Genomic DNA, 13375 nt, shown 5'->3' on the forward strand with positions numbered 1-13375 from the left:
TGACCAGACGAGCTCGGCTCGTTCTCCATCGACTTCCACCGATGAGCTCGGCTCGTGCTCCATCGGCCAACGAGCTCGGCTCGTTCTCCTACCCCGACCTCGGTCGGGATGCCCCGAGACGTCGGGATGCCCCGATTCGTCGGGAAGCCTCGAGACGTCGAGTTGCGATCTTTAGTGACCAGACGAGCTCGGCTCGTTCTCCATCGACTTCCACCGACGAGCTCGGCTCGTGCTCCATCGGCCAACGAGCTCGGCTCGTTCTCCTACCCCGACCTCGGCTGGGATGCCCCGAGACGTCGGGATGCCCCGATTCGTCGGGAAGCCTCGAGACGTCGAGTTGCGGTCTTTAGTGACCAGACGAGCTCGGCTCGTTCTCCATCGACTTCCACCAACGAGCTCGGCTCGTGCTCCATCGGCCAACGAGCTCGGCTCGTTCTCCTACCCCGACCTCGGCCGGGTTGCCTCGAGACGTCGAGATGCCCCGATTCGTCGGGATGCCCCGATACGTTGGGGTGCGGTCTTCACTGACCAGACGAGCTCGGCTCGTTCTCCATCGGCTTCAGCCAACGAGCTCGGCTCGTTCTCCATCACTGAATCTCTGCCGACGTCCTCAAAGAACGGAGTCCGAGCAGAGGAGCGTCTTCAGTCGCCTCGGCGCGAGAACGCTCGCGGTACCAGGTATCCATTTATTTAATGTTTTTACATTATCTTACCTATTTTTGGATTTCTCTGCCGACGTCCTCAAAGAACGGACCCCGAGCAGAGCGTCTTCAGTCGCCTCGGCGAAAAAACAACCGCGGTACCAGGTATCCATTTATTTAATGTTTTTATATTATCTTACCTATTCTTGGATTTCTCTGCCGACGTCCTCAAAGAACGGACCTCGAGCAGAGCGTCTTCAGTCGCCTCGGCGAAAAAACAACCGCGGTACCAGGTATCCATTTATTTAATGATTTTACATTATCTTACCTATTCTTGGATTTCTCTGCCGACGTCCTCAAAGAACGGACCCCGAGCAGAGCGTCTTCAGTCGCCTCGGCGAAAAAACAACCGCGATACTAGGTACCCATTTATTTAATGTTTTTACATTATCCTACCTATTCTTGGATTTTCCTCCGCCGACGTCCTCAAAGAACGGAGTCCGAGCAGAGGAATATCTTTAGTCGCCTCGGCGTGAAAACGCTCACGATACCAACAAACTTGGTATAAACCAAGTCTGTTGAATCCCCATCATGAGCCGACGAGCATTCGACCCATTCGTTGAAAAAAAAAAAATCCGGTCCGCCCCGACAACGCGAGGCTCGAAGTTCACTAACTTCGCTGAAGTTCGAGTCCTAATGACCACCCTAGGGCTTGGTCGAATTCTGGACTAGGCTCGAAAAGACTCTCCGAGCCCAAATCCCTTGGGCATAAGCGTTGCTATACCTCTGGTCGAAGGACCGAGCAATGGAGCTCGGCAAGCCGAACCTAAACCCGAACCCTGTGGCGGACGGAGTTGAGGCCATAGAGCCCATATCCTTGGAACCTAAAATGGATCCGAGTAGAGAAACTTCAGTCTACAACAGACGAGTTTCCAAAAACATATATTCATTTCAAAAGAAGGCCCGTAGGCCAAGTACAAAGATTCGGGCTCGGCCCTTACAAGTGTGGGGACCATCCCGACTTAACAAAACAACAAAAATTACATTCAAGGCTCGAGCTCGACTACTTCGGCTCCAGCAGTGTCGGGAGCGGCTGGCTCGGCGGTCGGGACCTCTTCAGCAGCCTCGGCAGCAGCAGGAGCAGCCTCAGGGGCGACCCGAAACACTTCGCGCGCCACTCGAGGGTTGTCGAGGGCTGAATCACCCTCGTATACCGACCAAACGGGTGCAAGGGGCACCCGCTCCCCCGAGCCTGATGGGCCCGGAAGGTCAGCATCGGCTGACCTGGATGGAGCCGACCCCGAGGCTCCCTGACTGCTCCCCGGCTCGGAGCTAGAAGGCTGGGGTCGGACAAGCGGCCGATCTAACTGCCGCATCGCTGAAGCGGGGCGCGCAAGCGCGAGACCCGCCGGACTCCTCCCCTGGTCGGCAACTTAAGCATCCTGCCGACCAGGAACTTGTGCCAAGGGCACTGGGCATGGGAGCACCATCGAAGCTCCCCGGGAGCCCGTGCCCCTGGAATCCGCGCCCTCCCCCCGACCAGCGTCGGGGTGCGCGGGGCGAAAAGGGCCCGCCTCGGAGTGTGCAGGGCGGGAAGGACCCGCCTCGGCCACCGCTGTCGCCAGGGTCGCTGGGGTTGCCGAGACTTTCGCCTTCTTTCTCGGCTCGGTGGGCTCGCCTGAGAGCTCAGCCGCCCTCTTTTGGAAGCGGGCGTAGAGGACCTCGCTCTTGGTCACCATCTTTGCGATATCTGCAAGGGCGAGCAGGATTAGAACATTAGAACAGTAATAAAACGAAGAGGACACTGTAACTATCCTTACCATGGGGACGCGCCGAGCTCAGGCCCACGTTCACTAGAGCGTCCTCACATATGAGGCCGTTCAGCAAAATGCCGTCCCTGAGGCCGCGGATGGTGTCGATGATCCCCTGCTCACGTGGAGAAAGCTGGGGGGGCTTGTTGATAGACCTGAGCTGGGCCGGCCCCCACCTAGGGTCAAACCCCCAGGTCCGTTCAGAACCTAGGAAGAAGAATTTCTTCTTCCAGTCGTGAATAGACGAAGGGGCACCATGAAAAAGTGGCCTACCCGCCCGAAGGGCAATATAGAGCCACTCTCCGTCTCCCGGATTCGACTTAAAAATAAAAAGTCGCCGGAAAACGTTGACAGAGGTCGGAGTCCCGTGCAGTAAGCACAGTGACAGGAAACCGATCACTGTCCTCCAGGCATTCAGAGCGAGTTGCGCTGGAACCAGCTGGCATACCGTCAACAACTCATTCACGAAGCCGTGAAGAGGAAATCGTAGGCCAGCCCAGAGTGATTCTAGATACACTCTGATCCGGCCTACCGGAGGATCGGTTACCCGATCCCCCCGCCTGGCGGGCTCCAAACGGAACCCGTGAAGAGGGAAAAACCACTCTTCGGTCATTTCGACCTCCAGGACACTCATGGTAGACTCGACTTCACTGGGAATAGAACCCATTGCGAGGGAAAAAGAGATTAAGGAAAAGGGGGACCTGAGGAAGACGCCGGAGAAAAAGAACTTCGGACTGTGAAAAGCTGGAAGAAGAAAGCAATAAGAGGAGGATAGAAGGCCAGGGGAGAGTTTATATAGACCTCCCCAACGGCCCGGATCAGCGAGGAAAACGCTGTGTCCCGATTAGATGATAACACGTGTCGGTCCAAAAGACAGAACGACGCATTTAATTAGGGCTAGCGCTTCGAACACCGAAGCGCCCCATCGGATCGTGCGGCCCCATCATGAGCCCACGACGCGAGGACGCTTCGCAAAAGGTGTCCCAATAATGAGGCTTTTCGGGAAAGAAGGGACGCCGCCTATTAAAGGCACCTCGAAGCGTCCGATAATTCAAAACGCGCAATAAATTAAAATTTTTGGAATCCGTAATGACCCAACTAAAGCTACTTCCCGCGCTCCAGCTGGTAGCCAGCTGGAACTCGGAAGTCGAGGGGTAGTGTTGGGGGAAAAACCCAAGTCACACCGCCACGGAGGCGCTCGGCCAAAGAGCGCCGACCAGAAAGGCGCTCGGCGAAAGAGCGCCGACCAGGAAGGCGCTCGATTAGAGAGCGCCGACCAGAGGAAAATACCGGCGAGTAGAGGCGCTCGACCAAAGGGCGCCGAACAGAAGGGTGCTCAGCTAAGAGAGCGCCGATCAGAAGAGGCCCAACCAAAGCGCCAAGTAGAGGCGCTCGGTTAGAAGGCGCTCGCCCAAAGGGCGCCGACCAGAAGTACTAGAAGCAACCCCGCCACAGGGCGCCCCGCTGGGCGACCAGCTCGGCTCGGTATCCTTGCCGAGCCGATGCCCTCACCAAATACTCGATCTCCGCCTAACCTTTTAAAGATCTTACGGCTATCTACACGACTCCACTACAACTTGCCACCTGCCGCCATCTCTGAGCCGTCAAGGCACAAGATCTCCGCAGGTATTTTGGCACGATCTATCATTAATGCACGAGACCCACTCGTCTCCAGAGCACTCAGTCATTTAATGAACACGGCCCAAGACGATCTCCGGATCGCTGAACCATCAAAGCATATGGCTCTCCCTGACCACCGGTTCACTCGGTAATAAATGCACTTACCGTCTACGAACCCCAGGCCCACTACGGCCGACGGTTCAACCACTCCAACGGGTCTGGTCACCCACGACAACTCCCTGACTCCGGCCTGATTCGGTCTTATTCTCCACTACGCCATTAATGGGCCAAATCGTACCCAATTATCACAAAAGAAGACAAATTCCCCTGTCACCTCCCAGGTAACATAATACCCTTCTATAAAAGGGAACCTGGGAGGAAAGAGGAAGGGGACCGGAAGAAAAAAGGAAGAAGACAGCACAGACACAATTGAACACAATATTCTCTTTATTTTCTTCACATATCTCTTCCTTGCTCTCTCCACATATTGGCCCCCTCTGACTTAAGCATCGGAGGGCCGCCGGAGAGCCCGGCCACCGGCTTTTTTGCAGGACAGGACAGGACGCACTCTTCTCCGCTCTCTCATCCCCACGGAGGACGCAGTCGGCCGGCGCACCGCCGTCCGCCCTCCCGGCAGCGGAGCTCCTCCTCCCCTGGTTTCGCGGCGGCCCTCGGGTCCAATTTCCAGCAACAATTAGATATAAAAGTAACTAACTCTAATCGCCTATTTATAAAATATAAGTACTCTGGAAGAAAGGGACACATGGCACATTCTTATTCAGTTAAAAACAATATTGTTAATAAAAATAAAAAAATCTGAGTACTTAAGGGAACAATAATTACTAGTCAACAAGAATCTAAAAAAATTTGGATACACAAAATAAGAAATTCATCAAACATAAATCACTATTAAGATATTCTGATTTAAACTTGGAATTATTAAATTAAAAATTAGATCATAATTATGCTTATTTTAATAATTGAATGATTCTGAATTTATAAATAATTTAGTTAGAACATTGCATAATATTATACAAGAGAGCATAATAAAATATAATATATATTAATACATAAATATATGATATAGCATAATATTATTGTAATGTAATATAATATTATTATAATATAGTAATATAATATTATCTATTATAGCATAATAATTTAATATAATATTAAATTATTTAATATAACATATTAATGTATTATGATATAATATAATATAATATTATATTTACAGTGCTTTTTTGGGCCTAAAAGTACTTTTTCAGAAAGCTCCAAAATGAAGCTTCTTCCAAACAAATTATTTTTAGCATTTTGAAAAAACTAAAATAGCTTTCCGAAATTTTTACCAAACACTCTTATTTCATCTAAAAGTGCTTTTGGAGAGGCAGAAAATATTTTTTAGCCCTTCAAAGCTCTCCCAAATGGGGCCTTAGATATCGGAGAGTCCACAAGTAGATTTCTTGCAGATCATCCTCAAAGGCGACAAGTTCTTTTTCATCCTGATCACCTCATTCAGTTTGGTTCTTACTAGCCTCAGAGCAAGCCGAGCGATCCTCCAACCTTGCTGAGAATTTAGCGCCAACAAGTTTCATCCTAGGATGAAATAGTTTTCTTTGAGATAATTTCGTCCCAGTTTCATGGTCTATATTAGATATGGGCATCGAGCCTTGCCGGGCCCGGCACGGCCCAGGCCCATTGGGCCACAGACCAAACAGGTCGTGCCTGGCACGGCTCGCTTAACCTAAAGGCTAAGCCCGACACGACCCTAGGCCCGTGGGGTGGCGGGCCATGCCAGGCTCGGCACGAGCCGTGCCAGGCACGAGACGGGCCCTGTCCAAAAAAAATAGCCGTTATGGGTGGCCCATAACGGCTATTTTTTTGGCCCATAACGGCTATTTGTAGCTTTTTATCCATTTTGCCCCTCCCAAGAGCCATAAAATGGCTAATTTAAGGGGTATTTTGAGGAAAGGATTTCTGGTCCGCAGGCCGTGCCGTGCTTGGCCCACGCATCGTGCCAGCCCAGGCCCTTATGGGCCGTGCCGGGCTCGGCCCGCGGGCCAGAAATCCTTAACCCAGCCCGGCATCCTTTTATGAGCCATGCCTAGCACGGCCCATTACTATAGCAAGCGGGCCGTGCCGGGCCATGGGCGGCCCGGCCCAATGCCCACGGCCCACCTCTAGTCTATATCGTGCCGGGCCATGGGCGGCCCGGCCCAATGCCCACCTCTAGTCTATATCCCATGGCCCGGCCCAATACCCACCTCTAGTCTATATTGTTCATCTAATAATTTCTCTTGAAGGCGAGCGCTGATGCATAGGGCATGGGAACCAAGACACACGATTCATGTGGTGCATCGCCATCTGGTTTAGGGTATAATTTCTCCGCTCAACAGTCGTAGAACCCTTTGAGCATCCATTTCCTCAACCCCAATCCATTGAGCTCCAAAGCTGTGCCCCCATGTCCACCGCTTTCGACTTCGTCCTCCCAAAACCCACCAAATCCCCCTCCCCACTTCCAACTCAGTGGACAGGTCTGAAGATATGCCCCTTCCTCCCTTCCTCCCTCCCACTCGCGCTCCGCCCCAAGACGCCAACCCCAAATCCATTCCCTATCCGAGCAATCTCCCGCCCAAACCATTACCGCCATCCCTTCCCCCTCTCCCGCCGCCCCAGGAACCCCACCGTCACCACAGCTCCCACCACCGTCTCCGCTGGCCGCAGCAAGAAAAAGCCCGGAGGCCCCTCCCCGGGCCGCATCGAGGGCAACGCGGAGGTCAGGCGACAGGCCAAGGAAAAATCCCGCCGCCGGCTCCGCCGCCTCACCGAGAACCGCTTCTACCGCCGCAACCGCCCTAACGCCAACCACGCCGACCACTTCACCGAGGACGAGCTCCAGATGATCGGCCTCGGCTACGACCGCTACGTCCGCTTCCTCCAGAAAGACGACCCCAACCTCCGCCATCCCTACGACTGGTACAAGTACGGCCGCTACGGCCCCTACTCCTGGCGCGGCGTCGTCATCGGCCCCCCCATCCGCGGTCGCTTCACCGACGACCGCGTCTCCATCTACGGCGAGGTCCGCGACCACGAAGAATTCGAAGAGATCGAGCAATTCGAGATGTCCTCCGACTTCTCCAAACGCCTCGCCGCCCTCGACGCCAGCATCGGCTTCCGGTACTACTGGGTCTTCGTCCGCCACCCGAAATGGCGGCCCACCGAGCTCCCGTGGCAGCAGTGGACGCTGGTGTGCGAGGTGGCGCTGGAAGCCGGGAAGGAGGAGAGGCTCGACAAGTGGAGCCTCATGGCCCGGCTCGGCAATAAGACGAGGGCCATGATCACCCAGTGCGCCGCCTGGATGCGGCCCGATATCATTTACGTCAAGCGCCCCGTGTACCAGAGCCGGTTCGAGCCCCAGGACGATTTCCTCAAGCTGCTCGGCCCGCTGCTCGACCCGACCACGGAGAACGAATACCCGTGCGAGCTCAAGACAGAGGATGGCCGGGTCGAAACCTGCTCCTACTTCGGCGGGCTCTGCAAGATCGTCAAGATAAGCCCCAAGGCCTACGTCGACGACGTCGTGAAGGCGTACCAGAAGCTCGGCGACGAGGGGAAGTCCAGGTGCTTGGAGTTTTTGCTGACCAACCACCCCATGGAGCTCCTTCATCCATATACCAAGGAGTGGAAGGCCAAGCTCGAGGAGATGGAGCTGGGCTGCGATGCCCCCGATGATAGCGAGTCCGAAAATGATGATCAGGTCGAGAGTCAGATCACTGATTGGAGCGAGGACGATGAGGAGGTCGGTGAGGAGGATGTGGATGATGAAGTGATCGATGTTGGAGAAGAGGAGGACAATGAGAAAGCGGCAACTAAGCCAGACGAGAGCGCCGAGTATTGGAACGAGAAGTGGAAGAAGGCTATGAGGAGCTCGGAGGAAATGGAGAATTTCGTGAAGAAAAGCATCGAGGTTTCGGATGAAATATATGAGAGGCAGATGATGGAGGAGCGGCGAATGGCGGAGAGGATAAAAGATGGAGATCTGCGCACTGCTGTTTTGGATCAGGAGCAGCGCAATGAAGAGTCAGAGAACGAAGAGGATGAAGATCCGAAGATCGGGGCGAGCCAGAGCAAGAAACCTAGTGGGCTGTTCTTGAGAGCTGCCGTCCGGCCATTTACCTACCGGAATCTTGTCAAGGAAATTGTTCTGATGCGGCATGCTATCATTGATGGAGATATCAAAGCAAGTGGCTGAATCAATCATCTGTTGCCTGGATTTGAGGGCAATCTGTTCGACTTTGTGTGGAAGTGGAAGGTCTCTAAGCAACGTCATGATTCCTACTTTAAAATAATGGAGATGTAGAGCTTGGAATTCATCATTGGAATTTCCAATAGATGCGTGAGCTTTCAAATTGTGATTCTTGCGGTTTTGTAAAATTACGTGACCAAAGCAATGTCTGAGAAACTACATAAAATTGGGCAGATAGGGATGAAAGCTTGAAGGGACAGACATCTTTTGAGCATCTAAAACATGTATTCTTGATTATAACGATAAAAATGGATACTTCCTCTAATCACTAAATCCGGACTGACGTCGGAGCACAGCTCAGACGGCCCTAGGGTCGGCTGCAGGCAAGTTGAGCAGACTGGCTGAGGTGTGCTGGAGGTGGCTTTCTTTGAAAATTGCCTACAAAAAATTCGCTTGTCGGAGAGTTTTCAGTGGGAATCCTCCGATGACTAAGTTAGAATAGAGTAGCAACAGTATAAAAGGGAGAAAACTTTAACAAAGGATAGTTCTCTATAAATAATATTACATGTGCGTTCTTGCATACATGAGGTTCTCCGAGTTGTCTCTTTATAAAAGGGAGCATGTTTTGTCGTTATCTGGGCTGATGTGGCATGCATTGATGCCCAAGTAACGGCCGGTAGTATGGATATGATGCGGGAGTCAGTCCATGTGGGCAGCGTTCAATGCAGGCGCAGACTGTGAGCTGTCGGTTGTTGAGATTGTCAACTCTTGTCGACCCGTGTTAATTGTTCTCCTCGGCCAATTGGCTCCTTGGCTGGTTAACTCCTTAGCAATGCCCAAGTCGTTTACCCTAGGTAGGCCCAAGGTCAAGGAGGTTGGTATGGCTCGAGGTTGAGGTGTCCAATATTTCTTCCATCACGTTTTCTCTACTTTCGAGGCCAAATCGCATTCTAATTCGGGCAACAAAAGTCGAGTCGTTACCTTGATCAAGGGGAGACTTTTGTCAATGGCAATAAATGTGTTGGCCAGTCAACCAGAAGCGTCAATGGATCCAAGCCATCCCAGGATGCCATCATTGCGAGGCTATCCCGCAGATTTATCATTGCGGGGTGACTCCCAGGTGCCATTAATGCAACGATTTGGTGAACCGCTTGCGCCTACCTCAAGCTAACACGTGGCTCAATCTATCGGGTAGCCGGATCGACACTTCAATCAAGATCGTCCGCACCTCTATAAGGGTGGCCCCTTCATTCAGCTTATATTTCTTGCTTCATTCACTCCACTTGCACGCTCAAGTGCTTCGGCTCCCAAGTATTGCTCCGGCGAATCTCCATTCCTCCGGCACTCACATTCTCCATGCTTCTCCATTTTCGGTGGGTTTCCGCTTCTTGGCTGCTTAGCTACTTTGCTTCGTCTTCTTTCTTGCTTCCTCATCTCTTCGTCCTTCATCTTTTCCACCATGAGCGACAGTAAGGTTAACGCCTCTAAGGGAAGTCGATTGCCGAGCCATTCTCTCTAGCATCGGTAGTCATCGCCTTCGGCTGAGTCCGAGGTCCAATTGGGCTCGGACCACGAGGTGTCTATCCTCACACAATTGGAGATGGATCTCGTCCAAGCTCAGCATTTTATTCCTCCCAAGTTCGTCTTCGAGCTTGCCGGTCCCAGTGACCGGGTTACCTAAGCTCCTCCTTCTCGGCTCAGTCTGTACAAGAAGACTCTGAGGGATGGGTTGAAACTCCCCCTTCACCCCTTTTTTGTCTAGCTGTTGAAGTCTTATAGCCTCGTCTCGACCCAACTAGTATGAAACTCCTGGCAAGTCTTAGTTGGCTTCCTTTCTCTTTGTTTCCTTTGGAATGTCTAAGTCTCGGTTTTCCTCTTTCGAAGATGCTTCACTCTGAAGTGGCATCCTTGGGATAGCAGCTGGTGATACTTTTCTTCTTGAAAAGATCATCAGTTGCTCTGAGGTACTCCCTCCTCTATCCACGAATAGAAAGGAAGGTTTTTCTTCGTTTCCTCCGAGCAGCCATGGCGGTATAAGACCATATAGTGGACACCTTGGAAAGACATAAATCGGCCCCCGAGGTTGTCTGGTGACGATCAAAGAGCCTTGGACAAGCTTCTCCAGTCTTGATCTGAGATGCCTGCCCTGCAAGAGTTGTTATCCGAGGAGATGCTGATCAACGTCGATCTGAGCCCGGCCAACCCCTAAGATAAGCTTCTCGTAAGTTTTTTTTCTACACCCTCACCTCGTCACATTCCTATCGAACCTTTTTCTCAATTTTGCAGTTCTCATCGCTATGAAGACTGACCTCGCATTGATCCGTCAAAGAATGAACATAAAGAAGAGGTCGTCCGTGGCCATCGAGGGTGATGCCTCCAAGTGGAAAGGTCGAGAGGGGAGTTCTCCTTGGCCCTTGCTGCGAGAGCTACCACTGAGGTCGGCATCGAGGCCTCAGTTCTAAAGTCTTCCCTGAGGTGCCCATACCGTGGGGAGAGAATGTGGAGCTCGACGTTGAGGGTGAGGTTGCATAGCCAATCAGGTCGGCCCCTTAGGAGGGGGTCATCCTTACCCGACCCTGCATTGCTGCCATGGCTCCACACGAGCATCCTTGGGGCCCCGTGCCTCGACTTTGACAGATCCAAGCTGGTCTGCTCCTGAGAAAGCCCTTTAGCTCCAACCTGCGCCTCCAGGATCTACTCCCCTGGGTGGTCCATTTGAGAGTCAAATTCAGCTCTAGCGACCCCAGGGGTGGCGAAGGAGTTGGTCCAAGCCATGTGGCTCCCAGTCGACATCAAAGTAATGCATTTCTATGGCACCGACAACTTCTTCAATGAGGTCTTCACTATAGTCATTTAGGTAAGCTTCTGACTTGGAGACCTCCATTAAGTTGTTCACTTCGACTACTGACCCTTATTCTTCTTTTTAGCATGCCCATAAGATCAGCTGTGCACATGAGATGGTCATGATGCTCGAGAAGCGTAGCTCAATGCTTGGGGTGAAGTGGGAGGCCACCGGAGAGCACGCTTGTCTAGCCGAGGCGAGGGCGAAGGCGAATGGAGACAAAAGCCCATGTCTCAGTTACCCAGACCCAAGTGAAAACAAAGGAGGCCCAACTATCCTCGGCCGAGGAGGCCATCAAAGCTACTGAGCAGAGGGCTATGAAGCTTTCTACGAAGCTAGCTTAGGTCGAGTAGAGGGCCAACGAGGCCAAGCAGTGGACCAACAAGGCCGAGCAGTGGGCCACCAAGGCCAAGGAGCAGGTCATGCGCACCAAGGCAAAGGTTGCGGAGGCGGTCGAGGAGCACCTCACCTCGGACAAGTTCCAAGAGGAGACCTAGGGAAATGTGACAAAGGCTTTAAGGAGTGCCAAGCTCGAGTTCAGCGGCTCTTCCTGGGAATGGACTTCTCCGGCCTCGACGATGACAATGACGATGTTGGTGAAGGTGGGGACAGCGAAGTCGGCAACGGTGATGGCGGCCTCAGAAGTGGCAGAGGCAGGGAAGACGAGTTTTCCAGCGGAAGACTCTCGATGCCTAAGTCAGAATAGACTGGCAACAAGATAGAAAGGAGAAAGCTTCAACAAAGAATAGTTTTCTATGAATAATATTTGTTACGGGGGAACTTAGCCACCATGTCCCACGTGACCGGCACGCGCGCCCAGAAAAACTACGGCTGCCCCTTGATCCAGCAATCCGACCTCGAGTCGGATATCTTCAGCTCCGCAGCCCGACCCCAAGTCGGCTGCCCCTTGATCCAGCAATCCGACCTCGAGTCGGATATCTTCAGCTCCGCAGCCCGACCCCGAGTCGGCTGCCCCTTGATCCAGCAATCCGACCTCGGGTCGGATATCTTCAGCTCCGCAGCCCGACCCCGAGTCGGCTGCCCCTTGATCCAGCGATCCGACCTCGGGTCGGATATCTTCAGCTCCGCAGCCCGACCCCGAGTCGGCTGCCCCTTGATCCAGCAATCCGACCCCGAGTCGGCAATCTCTCGACAACAACAGACTGTTCCTCTGAGGCACGCCACGGCCCCCTGCTCCACTACTCCCTGCAACGGCCGTATCCGGCGCTGCCCCACGATCCCCTGTAACAGCTGTACAAAGCGGAGCTCCACTATGCCCTGCCATGGCTGTACCCAGCGCTGCCCCACGACGCCCTGTAACGGCCATGTCAGCGGCAGCCCCATCGTGCCACACGATGACGAATCCCCGGAAAAACCCCCCAGCCTGATATATATGAGGCTGGGGGGGAAGGGGGAGGGTAAGATATATCTTCCAGAGTATCATCTCACCTGCGACCTTCTCCTTCTCCTTCTCCTTCAATCTCCTCTGACTTGATCGTCGGAGGGCCCCCACTACCCCGGTGGTGGTGCGAGGCTTGCTTGCAGGTTTCACGGCGGAGGGCGGAGCGCAACCAAAACAACTCAAAGGGAACCCTGTTCACACCGCTGTGCCAATCGTTCTCGGTTTGGACCACCAGCAACAATATTGTATGTGTGTTCTTGGATACCTAAGATCCCCTAGGCTACCTCTTTATATATAAGAGCATGTTTTGTCGTTACCTGGGCTGACATGGCATGCATTGATGGCCAGATAACGACCGGTAGTATGGCTACGGCACAGGAGTAAGTCCGCATGGGCGGCATGCAGTGAGGTTGGGTGTAGATTGTGGTGCTGCCACAACTGCAAGCTAGCAGAGTTGTTGGTTGTTAAGATGGTCATCCCTTGTCAACATGTGTTGATTGTTCTCCTCGGCTAATTGGCTCCTCGGCTGGTTGGCTCCTTAGTAGAGGCCAAAGTCATTCACCTCAGGTAAGCCCGAGGTCAACGAGGTCGGTCTGGCCCAAGATCGAGGTGTTCAATATTTCTTCCCCCACTTCCATCATTTATACAGTTTTTTGAGTTCTCTTTCTTTTCCACTTCACATCCTTGCTACTTCTATGCATATATGTTCAAGGCAAAGAAGACTAGGACAAACTATGTGAAAACAAATTTCCCTGAATTTGAAACCATGCTGACAAACCTCAAGCTTTATCTTTTTCCTTTTTTTTCAAACAA

At 52.7% G+C, this 13375-nt stretch overlaps 1 protein-coding gene across 1 annotated transcript; it reads left to right on the forward strand.

Annotated features, from left to right (window-relative positions):
• The first annotated feature begins 6376 nt into the window (after nt 1-6376).
• Nucleotides 6377-8599, forward strand: LOC103699087. The gene has a single exon (XM_008781137.4). The coding sequence runs from the start codon at nt 6534-6536 to the stop codon at nt 8322-8324; it is 1791 nt and encodes a 596-aa protein (XP_008779359.2). The 5' UTR covers nt 6377-6533; the 3' UTR covers nt 8325-8599.
• Nucleotides 8600-13375: the final 4776 nt, after the last annotated feature.

This window comes from Phoenix dactylifera, unplaced genomic scaffold (genome assembly GCF_009389715.1).
Source record: "Phoenix dactylifera cultivar Barhee BC4 unplaced genomic scaffold, palm_55x_up_171113_PBpolish2nd_filt_p 000089F, whole genome shotgun sequence".
Lineage (NCBI taxonomy): Eukaryota > Viridiplantae > Streptophyta > Magnoliopsida > Arecales > Arecaceae > Phoenix > Phoenix dactylifera.